At 43.2% G+C, this 13,699-nt stretch overlaps 1 protein-coding gene across 4 annotated transcripts in view; it reads right to left on the bottom strand.

Annotated features, from left to right (window-relative positions):
- Window positions 1–1,878: 1,878 nt before the first annotated feature.
- The window catches only part of LOC311108046 (Golgi resident protein GCP60-like), a 33,176-nt gene continuing 21,355 nt past the window's right edge, over window positions 1,879–13,699 (bottom strand). Inside the window, exons 6-8 of one of the 4 annotated variants that reach the window (XM_084150693.1) lie at window positions 5,778–5,997; window positions 4,971–5,255; window positions 1,879–4,666 (exon numbers count right to left, since the gene is read on the bottom strand). In XM_084150693.1, coding sequence (XP_084006819.1) covers window positions 4,452–4,666; window positions 4,971–5,255; window positions 5,778–5,997 — 720 coding nt within the window. In that variant the 3' untranslated portion in view covers window positions 1,879–4,451. Of the gene's footprint in view, window positions 4,667–4,970; window positions 5,259–5,777; window positions 5,998–13,699 lie in introns of all 4 variants that reach the window. The other 3 variants (XM_084150695.1, XM_084150694.1, XM_084150692.1) reach the window with 3 other exon arrangements.

Here is a 13,699-nt window from a genome sequence, read left to right on the forward strand (position 1 = left end):
CCCCAGAACAGCCATCCTCTCCTCTACTGTTCTCAGTCCTGAAAGCTAATGTACGTAGTGTGTTTGTGAACGTGGGGCGTCTGTATGCCATCTTGATGGCAAGGTTTTGAATGATCTGAAGTTCTGACATGATACCTCCCCACGTTACACCAGGCTGGTGTAGCATACTCAAAGAGTGGCCGGATGTAGCTCTGGTACACTCTGATGGCTGTTCTGGGCGTGGCTCCTCCTTTTCTTCTGCAGAGCACCCTCAGGTGGTTCAGGCACATCCTTCCCTCCTTCTCCAGGCACTCCAGAACATGTTTTCTTGAAATGTGACCCCAAGGAACTTAGCCGTTGGGGTCGTCTAGTGTGCCTGTCCATACAGTTTAAGGTGCACTTGCTTGGTTCTTTTGAGGTGCCTGGAGAAGAGGATGCACTGGGTCTTCAGGGGGTTGAGCTTGACCCGCCACAGACAGATTGGCACAGTTCTCGATCTCTGTTATGCTCTTCTGTAGATATTTTCCAGCATGGGCAAAGTTTTTGGAGGAGGCCTGCGAACTGGGCCACTTTTCCCTTTCTTGGGTGGGGGTAATAAATATCACAGATGTTCATTAAAAACAGTAGAGGACTGAGGGCGGAGCCTTGGGGTACTCCCGCCTCTGGAGAGAACCTGAATGATGTGGCTACTCCCACCCTCACCGCTATCTCCCGCTGATTTAAAAAGCTGTTTAAAAGACTGACCATCTGAGTGGGGAGTTTCAGGTTTGTATCCGATAGCACTGTCAATGTCGAAGAAGATCGCCACCGTCGCCTCTTTTTTTGTTGAACCCTCTTTGTACATTGGCCAGCCTCAGGATGTTGTCGGTAGTTGATCTCTTCGTCCTGAAGCTGGCCAGGACCCTCTCCAGCAACATCCCCAGACCGTTCAGTAGGCTGATGGGCCTATAGTTGGCCGCCACTGAATGGGTGCAGAGGCAGAGGTCCAGGTTTTTGACCGAGTTATAGGATGATGCATAGTGGGTGGGTTCATCACTGTTGATGAGGACAAGATCGTGCTGTTCAAGGATGGCGTTAAGTGCTCTACCGGTTGAGTTTGTGCTTTTATTGTTGAAGGTGGGGTGTTTGGCGTTTTAGTCACCCATGATGTTGACCTTGTCCTCATGATGAAGGAGATGTTGGAAGAAATGTGGGGAGGGGATCACCCCTGGCGGACTGTAGAATGCCGCTCCTTCAGGCTGCTCCAGATGGCAATGTATTTGGCATCGTCCTGACAGAGGCCCTTGAGGTCCTTATGAAGATCATTGACCCAGATGATTCTGGGCATCTGTTCAGGACTGGGAGTGAGGCTGAGAGGGTTGCCTGGAGTTGAGCAGGGACAGGTAGGTGGGGCACTGCTTAGATGCTGCGGACTGGGGCCCCCCACAGTTGGCGCAATGTGCATCATGTTTCTCCTTAGTGCAGGTTTTGTGGGAGTGTCCCCATCCACACCTGGTGTCTTCTGTGCAATGTTGTGCTGTGTGGTTAAACGCTGACATTTAAAACACTGTTTAAAATGTACAGGAGTGTGGGCTTTATAGACTCTAGTGGAACTAGTCCATATAAAAACCCTCCCGTAGGAGTCTGGGGGCATCCTCAGGGCGTGAGGGTTACCCGGATATGGGAAGTGGAGTGGTCCAGTTTTGGCAGTTTCTCCTGTCTAGATGTGTAATTGGATCTTCCTAGATTGACTCCACCCCCAGGCATTACCCATAGTGAGACACAGAACGAGTAATTGAAATAGAACCTTTGCGTAACCTCTTGACTGTAACAAAGAGTTGAACACAAACGGTAATTATACATTCTTTACATTGTACTTTTTTTTTTTTTTTTGTGAGAAGAAAATGACATTCAGGTAATAGAGATGAACATAATGTTTAATCAAGATGAAATATATGCCCAGATTCTTCTTTAAACTCATACGGATCAAAGATAGTCAAAGCAAAACAAAAATGGATGAGCTTTTTTTCCACATTTCATTCAGTCTTTCAGTTTAAAGTTTAGTTTCAGACTTTTCTTTTGGGGAACAATGTACATAATATCCCATTCACCATACTTTACAGTGCATCAACTCTCAACCCATGACCTTTTCACCCATCTCTAGAACCCACACTTAAACCCATTTATATAATGATTTACATACAAGGCTAGAACAATCTGTATCATTAGGCTACCAGTTGGTGAGCAAAAGTACTTCAGACAAATGAACAGAACAATGAAAGAGCTCAATAATGGGCATTTCTTGAACTTTGTGGCTCCTGACTAGCTTTACCATCAACAGTGCCTTGCATGATGTATTTCTCCATTTCTGGGTCAAAACCATGGCCACATTCCAATACTATCACTTGACTCCTTTCCCAGACAAGTCAACAAGGATGAACTACAACTAGGAGAGGGAGTGGGTGAGTCATCTCTTTCTGACCCGTTGATGAGCCCGTCTGATGACGCTGTGCAACCATCCTCGGCACAGTGAACGTTAATAAGTGTTAAGGTAATGTCAGGCATCTTTTAATTGAAACGAGACTTTGAAACCCATCAGAAACCAAACAATAGTATGATTCATCGAAAAACAGTCTTTCAAAAGAAGAACAATTCATACAGAATCATCATCAACAAACCCTGGTGGCTATCTGACTTCAAGTGAAACACAAAGCATGCAGATGCAATGTAGGTGAACAGTCTGACTGAACAATACTAAATAATGGCAACAAAATAAACAACTAAGAGAGCATAAGAGTTAAAGAAAATATACCTTCAGAGCTCAGTCTGAGTTCAGTTAGTAACTGATTACTCTCAACCAGAGACATGAATGACTAGAGAGCTAGATGTGATCATCTCAGTTTATTAGAGATAGCAGAAAGCCATATTTGAGATGAAAAATCGGAATCAATCCATCAATTACGAAATATAAAATGCTATCGAGATGTAACAGTAAAATGACCAAAACAAAAGGCTAAAATCATCTTAAAGGGGCAATCTGCAGTTGCATCATCCATTTTTGGACTTCTGAATTAATGAAATATTCCCATTGATTCTTGAAGAATATAACTTAGAAATGCCTCATGAGCTTAGTTCAACAGTCATAACCTATCAGAACTCCAAATATAAGCTTGTTTCACTCCAAAGTTGGTAAACAAAGTAAATGTAAACAAGCACTATATAGCCTCAAAACATGGTTAAAACTATAATTGTAATATCATGGATTTGCATCCATAGCTCGGTCAATGAATTTGAGAGTGGTTACCTTTCTCCGACCCTATCCCTCAGCTTTTTACCGAAACAGGGGTGGGGAGTTCACTTTGTTATTGTTTCAACTGATGATTCCCTTTTTAAGTGGTTAGCCGGCAGTTGGTATGTATGAGTCAGAAATCTAATTAGCATCTCCAGTCCAGTGACAAACTCAACACACAGAGTGGTCAATAGAGGACTCCTTCAGAACAGACAATACTCCTTACTGGCTTGCTTTCCTTGTCCTTCATAGCCACTGATAGGGAAAGATGGGTAGGTTTCCATCCTTATCATTTTCACCTCTCATGTCTTTTGAGATCAGTGGCCATGAAGGAAAGGAGGTGAGGAAAGGAAGCATCTAAAGACTATAGAGACATGTCTCCTGAAGCAGGGAGGCCACTGTTTGGAGATTAAATACACCCAAATATTATACAGACACAAACATTATCCTACACTACAAGAAAGGGTGAATAATAAATATGAATGAAATGCTTTTTAGACACAATCGCGCAAATTCTGCAATATTGCTTATGTCTTTAATTCAACCCTCTCAGATCTCCAGGAGTGTGTAGGTGGTAGGGGCTAGGGGTTGATGTGGATTTGGGCGTAGCTCTTTTGATAGAAGCATTGCCACTTGAGGAGTAACTGATTGTGTTCAGATGAGTGTGTTTTAGTGTTACTCAGTGGTGGTCTATGAGGGACTCCTTCTGTAGTACAAAGGCATGTTGCTGTAGCGTAGTGTGTCACTATGTTTGGACTCTGTTTGACCAATGACTTCTCTCATTGGACAAAACCCCAACCCATTATGGACTTCAGCTTAAATATAAACTCAGGTTAAGGAGTGTCTCATTCAGATAGAAGCACAGCCATAACAATGACATGACAGGGTAGAATAGGGCTAGATGATGTTTGGGCAGAAAAGATGGCCATTAAATACAAGAAAGTCCTACAGTTGATCTCTAAGAGCAAGAAGAAGACAGGTGGTGAATACACTACAGGGTTAACTCCCTCCCGGACTCCACAGGCTCCAACGAGGTGTAGGCGCACACACACACACACCAAACAGATAGGAGTCCCATCTCCAACGGGAGTCCCATCTCCAGTGGGAGTCTGAAGCAACTCTGTCGCCCTCTGGAGGTCTAGTCTCATCCCCCCCTCCTCTCCTCACACACACACACTCCCTGCCTCCTGTAGTCCCTCCAGGCTTATCTAGTGTAGTAGACTCTGTAGTAGACACTCTTGGACCTCCAAAGAGAGTAAGAGTTGTCGAACTTGAGAAGGTAGACTCCACGGCCGGGGTATTGGTGACTGCCGGCGTAGACCTCCTCGTGACAGTCCCGCCGGTACACCGGCACTATCTCATCCACCTGCGGCTTCCCTGCCTCCTTCTTAGCCTTCTCCTCCTCACTAGGGGGCTCTCCTGGAAATAGAGGGAACACAGACCATCAGGGGGGCTGGTCAGTAGCTACTGGATCACACTACAAGATTATATTAATCTGGTCTGAGGTGGCTTTCAGTAAATAGCCTAGTGTTTTTCTAGCAGTGTGAAAGGACCAAACACATTAACAATAAGGGGGTATGTTTAAAACATGAAAAAAATCCATATTAGCCCTGACAAACAAGCAGGTATAAGCCCTCTCAGTAGGACTGCATCCTGGGTCTCACGAAAGAACCCATAACATCCCATTAGAAATCCAGCAGCCATCTAATCTTCCTCTCCTCACCTTCCTCATCCTCGTCTTCGTCGCTGGACTCGCTGACGTGCACGCTGACCGAGGCATTGGCGGCGTCCGTCCACTCGAAGAAGACTCCGAAACCGATATCGTAGTGGTCCGTGGCGAACTCCCAGAAGAGGTAGGAGCCCTCCTCGTGGGTGGGCACGCGCACTGTCACTACCTCGCCACGCCCCACCGTGATCACACTGTCCACGTCCTGCCGAATCTTCTCCTTGAAGTCCTTGATCTGGGGACGCGTCCACATGGAGGGGGCTGCTATGACCGGGGGAGAGTCTGCTGGGGGAGAGAAGGGAGAGTACGGAATGAGAGGGGCGTGTAAATATAACAGTGGCAGATTACGCACAATGTACATCCATTTCTAAAGTACAACATTTCAAAGAATGTACAACATACAAAAAATATCTGCTTGTGAGTACTTAAAGTTACTTTAATTTTCACTAGATGAGACAGAACTGGCTTTAGGGCAATACTGGCACACTGTCTCCTTGTTCTATCCAGGATAACAGAGTAGGCAGAGATACTCTGCTATAACCGATTAATTAATTCCATGGCTTGATTCCAAACCAGAAATGTGCATCCTCTGTCCTGGGCAGCAACTTCTTACCCCATCGAAGGGTTAGGTGGAGTCATTCACGTATCCCTTACACCTATTCATCCCTTTCTGATCCCCAAAGTCACATCACCAAGTGTAGAGGGTAAGGCATCACATTACAGTTTGGAATGTGTGCGCGCTTGTGCATATGTATGTGCGTCTGTCTACCTGGCCGGTGTGTGTACGTGCATGCGTGTTTGTACCTGCCCGTTGCGTGTGTGTACCTATGGGCCCGTTCTCAGTGACCTCCTCAGCAGGCTCGAGGGGCTCTGGTTCCCTGTCCATGCCCTCAGAGTGGGAGTCTGACTGGCCATTGAGCAAGGGGACCTCCTCTCTAGCCGGGGGCGCTGCAGCTACAGGCTCACTGGTGGCTTCCAGGGTGGCCTGCACCACTGCATCCTCCTGCTGCTTCTGTAAGGCCGCCTGGAAGGATGAGGGAGGTGGAAAGGAGGAAGGTCAATGACTGGCAGCAGAATTAAGACATTCCTGTATAATCTCTAGTTTTTTCCCTTTATGATCACTTAAAATCTCTTTATAAAAACTGAAAGACAACACTGGTTGACAGCATCTCTAATTAGGGATATGTTTTAGTATCAGTGTTTAAAGACGTCCTCCAGCTATTTTTTAACTTTTCCTGTTGAAAAGCGATATCCCAAGTATAAATAGGGGAGGAGTGGGGTAAGTTTAGCCAAAGGGGTAAGTTGAGCCACCCTTGTTTCTAGGAAACCATACACAAAATTAATCATTAACCAAATACTTAGGAAGAGGTCATTTCATGGACACTTAAGAAACTACATGGAAAAAGTGGTAAGCAAGTCAGTCCCAAAAAACAGTTTTTCACCAAGTGAAATTAATTTGTGTTTGAGGTTTCATGATGCTTGTATCTAAACCAAAGTAGATCATTTTAAGATTGTTCTATACATCAGTTGGGTTCTCTATAAGCGTCAATATGAGGTCCTAAACCTAGCATGAAAGTGCATCCTTGTAGCTGTGTGGGCTCATACCCTGAGTATACAAAACATTAAGAACACCTTTCCATGACAGACTGACCAGGTGAAAGCTATGATCCCTTATTGATGTTACCTGTTAAATCCACTTCAGTCAGTGTAGATGAAGGGGAGGAGATAGGTTAAAAAATGATTTTGAAGCCTCGAGACAATTGAGACATGGATTGTGTCTGTGTGCCATTCAGAGGGTGAATGGGCAAGACAACATATTTAAGTGCCTTTGAACGGGGTATGGTAGTAATTGCCAGGCGCAACGGTTTGAGTGTGTCAAGAACTGCAACACTGCTGGTTTTTCACTTAAGTTTCCCGTGTGTATCAATAATGGTCCACTACCCAAAGGACATCCAGCCAACATGACAACTGTGGGAAGCATTGAAGTCAACATGGGCCAGCATCCCTGTAGAATGCTTTTGACACCTTGTAGCCCATGCCATGATGAATTGAGGCTGTTCTGAATGTTTTTAACACTCTATAGTCAAAACGTTTGCCTTGGGGTAAGTTGAGCCAATGGTTGAGCTAATGGCAAGTTGAGCAAATTGATGTGTTTTCTTCCCAGTTGTAATGCAACGCATTATCACTGGGATATGCGGTAATAACAGGGCCTGGCCTGTTAAAAGTGTAAAAAAAAAAAGTACAAAGTGTTTGTTAGGTGTCAGCCTATGTTAAAATATGCTTAAACACCCACAAATCAGTGTGTGATGATGTAGGGCACACAAAATGTACTTTGTGTCTTAAATTTTCATGTACCGAATAGAAATCTAAAGTTCAATGCGTTTCCATTATATTTTCAACTCTACCGATAGTTTTGTCACAACAACTGTTGTGTTAAATAGCAAATGTGCCTACTCTGGTCTTGGCTCGTGCGCTCTAGCCAACAGCTCACAGATACAGTGCGGGTAGGCTGTGCAGGTAGGCTAGTCTACATGAGATTATTATGGATAAGAGTGATAATATTTGTATTTTTCAAATGGCACTCAAGCATCGAGCATCATGTCACCAGAATAAGACCCTCAATATTTATTGGAAAGAGCGTCAAGATCACAGTGCACTTTCACCACCCTGTGAAGTTCATCATAACTTATTTCATCTGTAGCCTAATAAACTGCATGGTTTCCTGAGTCGTAGTGGGAGGACCACACACCATGTCATCGCGTGACTCCAAGTTTACTTCGATATGATTGATGGTTGTTATATCAATATTTGCAAAGGCGTTTCCACCGCCATTTATCGCATAATTAATTTTAACGACACAAAAAGATCCCACCATGTCGAACGAACAAATGAGCTGTCGGCATTTATAAAATTGTACTGAAACATCCTGTTTCCATCACAGCTGTCGTGATTTTTTATACGGTACTATACTCACATAAAAACAGTGGATGGAAAAGTAGTTAAGTCATCGTTTTAGTCAAAGTTGAAGTGCCAAATCTGAATGTGTGACTTCGGATGTTTCCGTGAGTCTTACATGTCTTTTCCTATGAGATGACGTGCAAATTATTTTCAAGCTGTTTCGTTTCAGGGCTGGGGTTTCTTTCAATGTTACCACCCACCAGCATGGCAATGTTTATTAATCAGAAACACCTGCTGCAAAGTTCTATGTGAGTCTTATCCCAAACAGCTTTTCTCTGTAGCCTACACGTGGGTTCCCACTAGATGAAAACAGCCACAAAGTCAAAATTGGCTATATCATGCAAATTCAAGAAAACTAAAATGACCTTTTTGGTCTTAATTTAAGGTTAGGCTAAGGTTAGCAGTGTGGTTAAGGTTAGGGCTGAGGTGAGGGTTAGGTTAAAAATCAAATTTTAAGTAGAGAAAATGTAGAAATAGATGGGGTTCATGACTTTATGGCTGTGTTAACTAGTGACGACCCTGGACTTGGCCACCTTGCAATGGAGCTAATTAAAATAGGGGGTGCAACCTAATGTTTTTGCACCTCCCCTTTTTTACCAGCATATCATAATCCATTGGATAATTTGTCAAGTTTCATTTTAAGTTAGTCTGCATTAAATAATATATATTACCATTTTATAAAATTGTAAAATTGCGTGATATGATTACATTTTAGCTCCCTCAGTCGCTCAAGATCAGAGCATATGAGCGGAGTGGAGCGGGAGCGAGCGTGGAGCGTGAGCGGACGGATTTTGAACAGAGCGCAGAGCGGCATTTTTAAAAGGACGGAGCGTCGCCCTATGTCCCGCTCCAATTTCGCTCGCTCACACCACGAGTCTGAAGCATGCTCAAGCCTGACCCAGAATCCATCTGTTTAATTTAATTTGTGTCGTCCATGAATTTGTATTTTATAGAGCGAGAGGAGCAGCAGCAGCAACAAGAGAAAAGGGTTGAGGAATTCAAAAGTTTATTCACTGCACGCAAAGGCCCAACCATAACAAGGGAGAGAAAAAGAGAGCTGGATGTAGCATTTTTTGAAATGATTTTCATGGACTATGAACCGCTGAGTAAAGGAGAACGCGAAGGGATGCAACACTTCGCCAGCGCAGCTCAACCGGGCTACACTCCCCCAAGAAACTATGATAAATCAGTACTTTACTTTGTCAAATTTACATCTGAGATGCCCCATTCACATGCTTCAGCTGGCGATCAAAAACGCCGTTAACAAGCACGACAACATTAATAGGCTGTTAGTGAAAGTCGGGCACCTGGTGAAAAGTGTACGCAAGAGCACAGAGGAAACCGACCAATTAGGTGTCCGCCCCACAAATGCCTGCGCCATTCGATGGAGCAGCCAGCTGCGGATGATTCAGTCGTTCATCCGGTTGTTACAAAAAGACCCGTTATGGTAAAACAAACTCAAGTCTAATGTTGCTAACATCACCCTGAATCAAGTACGGCAGCTGACGCACCTTGTCAGTGTGCTGACACCACTAGCAGACCTCACAGACAAAATGCAGAAGGAGCTGGGGAACCTGGGGATGATCCTCCCTGCTGTCACAGAAATCAAATCCCTGCTCACCGATTACACTCACGCTGCACTTCCAATGGGCATCGCTGCTTTTGCAGAAACATTGGCAAACAACGTGTCAATTCGCTATGGAATATACTATACTGATTAACATCTCATTTTAGCGTCAGTGTTAGATCCCCGTTTCAAGACAGAATGGATAATCCGAGATGAGTCTGTATGCAACAAATTCGGGGAGATAAAGTAAGGCTGTGGTTTAAGCTAAAAGTGAAATACATGCAGATTTTGTTCCTTTTTTGGAGTGAGCGGGGGGCGATTTGAGTGGAGCGCGATGCAAACTGCGTTGAGCGCTGAGCGATAATGAGCGGACTGGCCTGATGTGGCTTTGAGCGGGGGGAGCGGAGGGGTGAACAGCTCCGTGAGCGAGGAGCTGAGATTCTCACCGCTCCACTCCGCTCATATGCTCTGCTCAAGATGAATGGTTTTGACCACTAACGTTTTAGGCATTAGTTTTGCATGCCCCGGGTGTGCAGGGTTTGCTCAATTTAGACCATTCCATTGATCCTAAAAAGAGAAATCTCCACCCACCCGGGGCACCGGGCCATGCAAAACGAACTCACCCATTGCTTCAATACACGCTCCAAACCGTTCAATAGTTAGGCTAACCATATTGCCGGAGCTTACAGTGCCTTCAGAAAGTATTCACACCCCTTGACTTATTCCGCATTTTGTTGTGTTACAGCCTGAATTTAAAATGGATTAAATTAAGATTTTGTGTCACTGGCCAATACACAATAATGTAGAAGTGGAATTATGTTTTTCAAAACAAAAAAAATATTAATATTAGTATTCAACCCCTTTGTTATGGCAAGCCTAAATAAGTAATATAAGTTGCATGGACTCACTCTGTGTGAAATAATAGTGTTTAACATGATTTTTTTATGACTACCTCATCTCTGTACCCCACACATACAATTATCTGTAAGGTCCCTCAGTCGAGCAGTGAATTTCAAACACAGATTCAACAACAAAGACCAGGGATGTTTTCCAATGTCTCGCAAAGAAAGGCACATATTGGTAGATGGCAAAAAAGCAGAGATTGAATATCCCTTTGAGCATGGTGACGCTATTAATTACACTTTGGATGGTGTAACAATACACCCAGTCACTACAAAGATACAGGCATCCTTCCTAACTCAGTTGCCGGAGAGGAAGGAAACAGCTCAGGGATTTCACCATGAGGCCAATAGTGACTTTAAAACAGTTACCAAGTTGAATGGCTGTGATAGGAGAAACCTGAGGATGGATCAACAACATTGTAATTACTCCACAATACTAACCTAGTTGACAGCGTGAAAAGAAGAATATTCCAAAACATGCATCCTGTTTGCAACAAGACACTAAAGTAATACTGCAAAAACATTTGGCTAAGCAAATCACTTTTTGTCCTTAATACAAAGTGCTATGTTTGGGGCAAATCCAATACAACACATTACTGAGTATCACTCTCCATATTTTCATGCATAGTGGTGGCTGCATCATGTTATGTGAATGCTTGTAATCGTTAAGGACTGGGGAGTTTTTCAGGATAAAATTTTTTTTGGAATGGCGCTAAGCACAGCAAAATCCTAGAGGAAAACCTGGTTTTGTCTGCTTTCCACCAGACACTGGGAGATGAATTCACCTTTCAGCAGGACAATAACCTAAAACACAAGGCCAAATCTACACTGGGGTTGCTTACCAAGAAAACAGTGAATGTTCCTGAGTGGCCGAGTTACCATTTTTACTTAAATCTACTTGAAAATCTATGGCAAGACCTGAAAATGGTAGTCTAGCAATGATCAACAGCCAATTTGACAGAGCATGAATATTTTTTTTAAGGAATAATAGGCAAATGTTGCACAATCCAGGTGTGGAAAGATCTTAAAGACGTACCCAAAAAGACTCACAGCTGCAATCGCTGCCAAAGGTGTTTCTACAAAATATTGACTCTGGTGTCTACTTATGTAAAATGAGATATTTCTGTATTTAATTTTCAATAAATTTGCAAACATGTTTTCACTTTGTCATTATGGGGTATTGTGTCTAGATGGGATTTTTTTTTTTAATAAATATGTAATCCATTTTGAATTCAGGCTGTAAAACTAAATGTGGAATAAGTAAATGGGTATGAACACTTTCTAAAGGAACTGTAGGTTGACAATTAGAAAATATGTCTGTTAAACTCAGTTATTTTGCAAAAGAAAGCCACGCATTTCAATGCATGCCACAGGAACACCTACCATATATGATACTTTGCCTAAAACGATGACTTATTGACTTAAAAGCTTTGTGCAACACCATGGGTAAGCTCTGGTTATCGTCTTTCAGCTCGAAAATGTGGATTCCTACTGGTATGGGTGTTTAAAAGACAAAAGTGATTGTGACGGTATTGAATTGTGTTTGGTTTTAAAAAGGCAGTGGTAATATTTCATTCAGTACAGAAATTTGTAGGCGGCTTAAAGGAAAACTCCGCCCAAAAACGATTAGTCCATTGTTGATATAGTCTCAAAATGCTTTGCATGACAACAATCAAGTTTTGAAAATATACAGTGCATTCGGAATGTATTCAGAACCCTTGACTTTTTCCACATTTTGTTACGTTACAGCCTTATTCTAAAACTGATTAAATTGTTGTTTTTCTCATCAATGTCCACAATATACCCCATAATGACAAAGCAAAAACAGGTTTATAAAATGTATAATAATAAAAAATATATATATAATATTTACATAAGTTCAGACCCTTTACTCAGTACTTTGTTGAAGCACCTTTGGCAGCGATTACAGCCTTGAGTCTTCTTGGGTATGACATTATAAGCTTGGCACACCTGTATTTGGGGAGTTTCTCCTATTCTTCTCTGCAGGTCCTCTCAAGCTCTGTCAGATTGGATGGGGACCATCACTGTATAGCTATTTTCAGGTCTCTCCAGAGTTGTTAGATCGGGTTCAGGTACGGGGTCAGGCTGGGCCACTCAAGGACATTTAGAGACTTGTCCCAAAGCCACTCCTGCATTGTCTTGGCTGAGTGCTTAGGGTCGTTGTCCTGTTGGAAGATGAACCTTTGCCCCAGTCTGAGGTCCTGAGCGCTCTGGAGCAGGTTTTCATCAAGGATCTCTTTGTACTTTGGTCCGTTCATCTTTCCCTTGATCCTAACTAGTCTCCCAGTCCATGCCGCTGAAGAACATCCCCACAGCATGATGCTGCCACCACCATGCTTCACCGTAGGGATGGTGCCAGGTTTCCTCCAGATGTGACGCTTGGCATTCAGGCCAAAGAGTTCAATTTTGTTTCTCATGGTCTGAGAGTCCTTTATGTGCCTTTTGGCAAACTCCAAGCGGGCTGTCATGTGCCTTTTACTGAGGAGTGGTTTCCTTCTGGCCACTCTACCATAAAGGCCTGATTGGTAAAGTGCTGCAGAGATGGTTTTCCTTCTGATAGGTTCTCCCATCTCCACAGAGGAACTCTAGAGCTCTGTCAGAGTGACCATCAGGTTCTTGGTCACCTCCCTGACCAAGGCCCTTCTTCCCCGATTGCTCAATTTGGCCAGACGGCCAACTCTAGGAAGAGTCTTGGTGGTTACAAACTTCTTCCATTTAAGAATGATGGAGGCCACTGTTTTCTTGGGGACCTTCAATGCTGCAGAAATGTTTTGGTAACCTTCCCCAGATCTGTGCCTCGACAAAATCCTGTCTCGGAGCTCTACGGACAATTCCTTTGACGTCATGGCTTGATTTTTGATCTGACATGCACTGTCAACTGTGGGACCTTATATAGACATGTGTGTGCCTTTCCAAATCATGTCCAATCAATTGAATTTACCACAGGTGGACTCCAATCAAGATGTAGAAACATCTTAAAGATGATCAATGGAAACAGGATGCACCTGAGCTCAATTTCGTGTCTCATAGTAAAGGCTCTGAATACTTATTACTTTTTTATTTTTAATACATTAGCAAACATTTCTAAAATCCTGTTTTTGCTTAGTCTTTATGGGGTATTGTGTGTACATTGATGAGGATTTTTTTTATCTATTTAATCAATTTTAGAAAAAGGTGTAACGTTACAAAATGTGGAAAATGGGAAGGGGTCAGAACACTTTCCAAATGCACTGTATAACTTTCAAAATACAGAAATACAGCCTTGCGATGCACTTTCC

Source organism: Coregonus lavaretus, assembly GCF_964263955.1.
Source record: "Coregonus lavaretus genome assembly, chromosome: 33".
NCBI lineage: Eukaryota > Metazoa > Chordata > Actinopteri > Salmoniformes > Salmonidae > Coregonus > Coregonus lavaretus.